Source organism: Galeopterus variegatus, unplaced genomic scaffold, assembly GCF_000696425.1.
Source record: "Galeopterus variegatus unplaced genomic scaffold, G_variegatus-3.0.2 Scaffold12453, whole genome shotgun sequence".
Lineage (NCBI taxonomy): Eukaryota > Metazoa > Chordata > Mammalia > Dermoptera > Cynocephalidae > Galeopterus > Galeopterus variegatus.
In genome coordinates this window covers 15163-22940 of record NW_007738564.1, presented here as the reverse complement: position 1 = coordinate 22940, position 7778 = coordinate 15163, and the positions used below count along the sequence as shown (strand labels likewise).

General features: G+C 41.4%; 1 gene segment (V, D, J or C); it reads left to right on the top strand.

The window, feature by feature from the left end:
• Positions 1 to 332: 332 nt before the first annotated feature.
• Positions 333 to 833, top strand: LOC103581151. The segment is given in 2 exon segments: positions 333 to 387; positions 511 to 833. Coding segments are annotated over 2 exon segments (378 nt in total).
• The last annotated feature ends 6945 nt before the right edge of the window (positions 834 to 7778 follow it).

The window sequence follows — 7778 nt, the reverse complement described above, 5'->3', positions numbered from 1 at the left end:
CTGGACATGCGTTTCCCTGACAAGCCCTTTATCTGAGGAAAAGCAAACAAGAAAAGCATGTCATGAACCATAAAGACAGCAAGATAACACTCTACCCACAGGACAGCAGAACAATTCTCCTCTGTGGCCCCCAGGGAAAAACACATTCTCAACAGGCAAATTTGTGCTGCCATAGACATTCTTGGAACACCTGGGCCTGAGCTGTTATTGAGACAAGTTATGCTTGCAGCTGAGCAGATTTGCATGTTGCCAGAGCACAGCCCACTGTCCTAAAGACTTATTCACAGGCTGCTTACAACCTGTCCAGGAGCCAGTCACAATCAGGACGCAGCATGGACATGGGGGCCTCTTCTCAGCTCCTCGGGCTCCTTCTGCTCTGGTTTCCAGGTAAGGAGGGAGACCACTAGGAATTTACTAGTTCTGTTAGGTCAGTACTAGTAGCTCTTCAGGGAGGTCCCCTTATAACATGATTAACCATGTGGATGTTTGTCTTTTTGTTTCTAATCTCAGGTGCCAGATGTGACATCCAGATGACTCAGTCTCCATCCTCCCTGTCTGCATCTCTGGGAGACACAGTCACCATCACTTGCCAGGCTAGTCAGGGCATTAGCAATAGGTTATCCTGGTATCAACAGAAACCAGGGAAGGCTCCCGAGCTCCTGATCTATTTTGCATCTAGTTTACAAAGTGGGGTCTCATCAAGGTTCAGTGGCAGTGGATCAGGGACAGATTTCACTCTCACCATCAGCGGCCTGGAAGCTGATGATGTTGGAACTTATTACTGTCAACAGGGTTATAATACCCCTCCCACAGTGTTACAAGCCCATACATAAACCCCCAGGAAAGCAGAAGTGTGAGGCTGGGCTGCCTCAGCTGCTCCTCCTGGTGCCTCCATCTGCTGAGAGCATTTCTCAGATGCAGCAAGACTCTGAAGGTCACTGGTACGTTTTGGTAGAAAGGGCCAGAGAGGCTCCTCTACCAACCCTCTTTCCCCTTCTCAGCCCTAGCAGCACAGACATGAGAGTACATCTCTTGATTTAAGAACGGGCAGAGATCACTACCTCTGAAGAGTCTGGATTCCAGCATCAGTCTGAGTTCATGGAGCAAAGGAGAAGCTATTTTTGGTATTTTAAATAGGATTTTTTAAAATACAGGGAATTCTGGGACAAACTACGTGTTTTCAATGTCAAGAATAGTTAGGGAAGAAGATGTTAGAAATGGGGGATTTTCTGGTGCTCCCTGAGAATCTCAAGTGCATCTGCCACTAAAGGTATAGGCTGCCTAACCATGTGGTGCTCAGACCTGAGTGTGAAGCCCAATGGTGGGGTGCAGATGCTCTCAGCTGCCTGCAGCACCTCACCAGGTGACTCTCCAGTCCACATCCCTGCCCATGTGTCTTCCTACAGGTCCTGTGGTGAGTTATGAATCACCGTTTTCTGACTCCCAAATGTCAGAGAGGGCCCCTCATTCAGCAAGTTCAGGAAATCAGTGAGGGAAAAGAAGTTTGAGAAATGTGCTTTCAGAAGTGATGGTTACGATGCGGAGTTAAGTCCAGACTGCTCACTATGGTAACTATATCCCCAACTCTCAGAATTTTGTCATTTAGGGCATGGCCTCCCAATACTCGTGGAGGTGCTTCTAGGTATCTCTGGCAAGGTAGGATCACAGCAAGAAAACTTCATTATGTCATAGAGGCAATAGAAAAAGAGTAAATTGCAATAAATATACAAGTATTACTTGACAAAAAAATGAAAATCTTTGTCAACAAAAATAAAACAAAAACTAAACTTGAGTGTAGCATTATTTTCCTTCATATGCAAAATTTGTCTGGATTTCAACAGCATCATCAGCATCACAGAGAGCATATTACAGATGCAAAAGAGCAGAATCACCTGAAACACACTGAATGAAAATCTACTTTTTAGTGAGCCTCATGCTAAAAACGGGACATCCATATTTACTTTCTAATTAACTAAAAACTATATTTCAAAATGTTTTTTAGATTGTAAAGGATAATAAACATGAACAATCGTCAACATCACGATCAAGTATTGGCCTTATTGTTCAGCTCCCTTTGAGGATTCTGTTCACTCCTGTTACTTCTCATGAGAATGTTGTGCCCTGAGCAGTCACTGTCCTTCAGCCTGGCCTCAGATTAAATCCAATCCACAGGCTGGAGATAAGCTCAGTGCCTGCTGCAGAGGCCCCCACATGAGCCGCACCTGCATCAGCCAGTCCCTGTTAACAGGAATGTCCACGAACATGAGAATAAATGCTGTTATAAACCATGGAATTTTGAGTGGTTTGTTACCAATCATTATTGTGCATATTCTGGTCAATACAATATTTCCACAGCTACACATATAGACAAATGTATTTTACTAAAATATATGGCCTCAATGTGAATGCTTAGTAACCCATTCATGAAGATATTAAGAAATTTAAACTAAATGATGTTTGAGTAAAAGAGTAAACTTACATAATTTGTAAGAAATTTTCATATACATTTATAATACACATATAGGTGCGTATACATTTATTTGGTACATAATTGTCTATACACACTTATATATGCACCTAATTATGTGTGAGAAATGATGCAACACCAGGCCAATCTAGTTGTTTCCTTCTCTTTCTGAATTATTTCTGGATTTAGAGACACTTTTTTGCCTTAATATTTGTCAGGTAATTTATGCTGGACTGATGTCACACCACTGTTATATTCAGGGATACCCTGAAAGAATGGAAATAATGACAGTGGAAAATCTCTAAGGTTACATATCATAGTCACTGCTGTGGATTGGATGTCCCTCCATACTTATTGAAGTTTGGTCCCCTCTGTGACAGTGTTAAGAGGGTGGGAAATCCTATTATGGTAATTGAAAGGTGGGGCCCTGAAGAGATGATTAGATTGTGAGGATCATGCCCTAGTACATGGAATAATAAGTTATGGTCTAAAGGTGGTCATGGGTGTGGTTCTGAGAACTTTAAAAGGGCAGCACATAAGGAGCTCTTATCTTGCTCTCTCTCTTTCTCTGTGCTTCTGCCATTCTCCATGTGACACCCTACTTTGCTGTGAAAAGTCACTACACACCAACGTGACTCTCAACTGATGTAGTCCCTGGACTTTGCATTTCCCAGCCTCTGAAAATGTAAGAATCAATATTGTTTCTCTACAAATTATCCAGTTTCATGTATTTTGTTGTAAGCAACAGAGACAGACTAATACATAAAATTGGTACCAGAGTTGTGTGGTGTGGAAAACCTTGGCAGTGTCCAAGGGGTGTTAGGTCTGCAGGCTCACAGGAGGCCAGCAGAGCTGTGGAGGGTTGGGAGCTACTACACTGATTTCAAAGGATGTCTGGAAAAGCCTGGGGGCCTGGGAAGAGATCTGTCACAAAGGCAGAGTTATTGCATACAGACTTCACTAAAGCAATGCCAAGTGGATATATGGGGTCTGAGGTGCAGCAGGATACCCTCACCAGTGCCATACCTACTAAAGCCATGAGAGTGGGACCACTATGGAGACTCCAGGATTATCCATCTACCAGCATCCAATGCCAGTCTGGGAGAGCTAATGCCTGCCCTGAGACCAGGAAAGCCATAGAAGTGAAGCTGTCTGAGGACTTGGAGGCCCAACCCCACACCAGAATGCAGAGAATTTGGAACATGGAGTCAAGGAGCGTGATTCACCAGCTTTAACATTCACTACATGCTCTCTTGGATTTTGGAATTGCTTAGGACCTGGTACCCATTTCTTTTGGTCTATTTCTTTTTTCTTTCTTTTTTCTTTTGAATGGCAATATGTACCCTATGTTTGTACCACCATTGTATCTTAGATGTCGATAAGTTGTTTTGATTTCATAAGTAGGACTTTGGACTTCTGCATTGAAATGAGTTGAGACTTTGGGTACATAATGAATACATTTATATGTTTTATAGGATATGAATTTTTGGGTGTCAGGTGTGGAATGCTGTGGATTGGGTGTCCTCCCATTTCATTGAGGCTTGGTCCCCACTGAAACAATCTTAAGAGGATCAGAATTCTATAGTGGTAGTTGAAAAGTGGGGCTTCAAAGAGGTGATTAGATTGTGAGGACTATGCCCTAGTAAATGGATTGATAGGTTGATGGTTTAACGGTGGTCATGGATATGGTTCTGAGGACTTCAGAATGAGAGCTCATAAGTAGTTCTCTCTCTCTCTGCTTCTGTCATCTTCCATGTGACATGCTGCTTTGCTGTGAAAAGTCACTACACGCCAAGAAAACTCTAACCAGATGTATTCTCTGCACTTTGCCTTTCCCAGCCTCTGAAACTGTAAAAAATGCATATTTTTTCTTTGCAAATTACCCAGTTTCAGGTATTTTTTTATAAGCAACCAAAACATACTAATACTGTCACCTTGCTAGGAGAGATTGGCAATTCAATGACATGGAGTGTGGGTTTTGACAGATTATCAGGACTTTGAAGAAACACAGCTGAAGGATTGGAGGCAAAATTGCCTTGGAAAAGATATGACTCGACATTTCAAAATGTGCCATGGTTAAAAATAATGACTTTCCAGGCTGATATCCATCAAAAGGCCATTAGACAGTAGGGAGTTCTCAGTAATTAAAATGATCCAACACATGGACTTCAGTCAGTCACCTTTCTCATTAAGATCCATGCATGGGCTCAATAATATGAATTTCAGCTGACACATGGCCACTGCCACTTCCGGGCATCCAGCTTGCCAACATAATAACCTTAACTGAACTTTTAATATAGTACCACACATCAGGTGCAGACTAACAACTGGTGTCCAGTTGATTACAGTGAACATGCAGGTCTATACAGTTCTTCCCTCAACATTACAGCCCTGAGTATAAACCTTCCTTCCAGGCTGGTTTTGCAGTGTGAATCTTTGATTCTGGCAGGTACACTTTCCCTGTGGTCTGTTCAGAGGTATATGGTCTATTTTAGGAATATTTTGTAGGGCTCTAACATCCTGTAAGGGACTTTAGTCCCCTCAAAACTTCCTTTCTTGAAAACACAAAACCTTGAATTAATTCTAAGATGACATTGCTATGTCAGGCCTGCCAAGGAATTAATCCATTGCATGATTTTTGAATCTCTTCTCCAGGGGAGATATTATGAAAGGCAGAGAACTGGGCAAAAGAACAAACAAAAAACTCCACATCCAAAGAAATAATAGTAATAATAATTACAGTGGCAGCAACAACAGGGACACCGTTAATTGCCATTTACCATTTACTGAAGTACTGAAGACCTACTCTGTGTTGATTACTGCACTAATGGCTTAATGATCTAGTACAATTAATTCCATATTAATCCTCTACAGATGAGAAATCAGAAGTTCTCAGATCTGAGATTGTTCAATGTACCAGTGTTTAGAGCGAAAAGCTGGAAACAGACTATGATATTCTGATTCCATAATTCCTACATCTGGATGTAACTGAACACAATGAAGTATACACTGTATATAAAGTGAATATAAACTGCACAGGTGGATGAATACACATACACATGTTCCCCTCCAAGCTCTATCCATATTAAGATGTACATTTTTGGGCCGGCCTGTGGCTCACTTGGGAGAGTGTGGTGCTGATAACACCAAGGCCCCGGGTTCAGATCCCATATAGGGATGGCCGGTTTGCTCACTGGGTGAGCGTGGTGCTGACAACACCAAGCCAAGGGTTGAGATCCCCTTACCGGTCATCTTTAAAAAAAAAAAAAAAGATGTATATTTTCCCAGCACCGCAAAGCATCCGCAAGCTCCTTCTTGTCAATTCCATGTTCTTCCCACAAGTACCTAAGCCTTCGACTGTTCTATTCTTTTTATTAATATTCTTCAATTTTCTTAATTGTTGAATTTTATATAAAGGGATCATATAGTATCTTCTCTTTGGTGTCTCATTTCTTTTGATGAAAATTTTTGTTTTTTTGTTTTATCTATGTTGTTTCTGCAGAAGTAACTTATTGTTTTAAATGTGGAATAATATTTTTTTCTGTAAATATACTATGATTTACTCATTCTTCCTGGTGATTACCAAATGGTGGAGGAACTGGGGAGATAACCCTGGGAAATATTTTGATGAGATGGTAGATAGGACTGAGGTTTGCACCGCAGATGACAGTTGATTTTATAAAATTACCTATGTATGCAAATATATTTTCCTTTATCTTTCAACCCTTTATTCCTCGTATAGAAAAGCATACTTCATCTTGCTTATCTAGGGTATTCATGTTTTAATTTCTACATGTACATTTAAAATTCATGTTTTTGGTAAATTTTCTGATTATTTAAACGTTTTGTATGATGTTGTTCTTGCAATTTGAGATTTTGGAGTACTATACAGCTGACTTTGAATGGCAGACATTACCATGAATAGCAGCTTATAATCCAAAGAGAATTTATACTGGGTAGGACAGGGGAATTGTGCATTCTGTGAAAGAAGGATCAGCATCAAGGGTGGAGGAAGAATAATGATTTCTTAACATATTTTATAGGAAAAAGGATTTCATGATACTGATAATTTGTTGAAAATATCTGAGACATTTGTCTTCTATTTCTGAACTCAGACGCCAGTGTGATCATTGAGCTGACCTAGTCTGGGGTCTCCAGAAAACGTCACCATGACCTCTTGGGCCAGCTAAGTCTCAGCAGTGACTTAGCCTGACATTGTCAAACCCAGCTTACGGCACTGTGATTCTCAGCGTGTGTGTCCATCTGACTTTGTCCTGACTCTGTGGGATTGTCCTGGACTGATGTCTTGTTCACCGTTAAGGGACTGAAGGTCAAGGACACTACACAGAATCACCTGTCTTTTCCATCCCTCACAGAGTGCTTCAGGGCAGGACATGGTCCCCTGCAGTGGACCATTGAGTCCAACCTGTACCAGCTTCTTCTCTCACTCCTGTGATTGCATTTTGAGTTCCTGTGCTGATGAGGATCAGGAAAATGGTAAATTTTATCAAACACGATATTCAATTTCACCTTGTACTGCTCACAATATACAGTATATGATAGCAAAAGGCAATCAAAAGACATTGTTAAAGAGAGATCCAGAGTTCTCCAGTATCGTATTTTTACCTGGAAATAAAATCTACAGCCACAGGCTTTGATTCTTTCTGGGTGGTACTATGGCCCCTATGACCTTTTGGTTCTCCTGAGCATGAGACTATTCACTCTTTTCACATTCAGTACTGTAGAAAGTGTCGTGACATAAGCTTCTTATTCACAGAACTTTGGTTAGTGTTTCAGCACGCTTTCCCAACCAAAACAGATGCTCATTCCCTGCTTTCTTGAGATGTAGAAAAAAACAGGGAAAGAGTTTAACTGTTTTAGGGAAAGCAGTAGAATTAGAGATGAGGTTCGGAGTTGGAGAATGTAACCCAAAGGTGTTCAGACTATAGAAAGGAATATTCCTTGCACAAAGCACTTGCCACCCAAGGAGAGCATAATTTGGAGGAACAGAAGCAAAACCCAGACATATTGCATTTACATTAGCAGTGTGAAGTCACATTTCTCAGAATTTTAAGGAGAGAGGTGCCTGAGTCTGGGTATGTTCCATGGACGTGTCTTCAGGAAATGATGTTGGTTCACTGAGTGGTCAGAGCCTGGGTCCTGCTCACATGGGCAGCTGTGGTCATCCGTGCACCCACACTGCTGTGGCTACCTGAGTGGTGCTCCTTACTAATTCTAACAAAGAGTGAGGTAGCTTCAGGGCCCTAAGGAAAGATCAATAAGCAGCAATGGAAAGGTCATTCTGGAATAT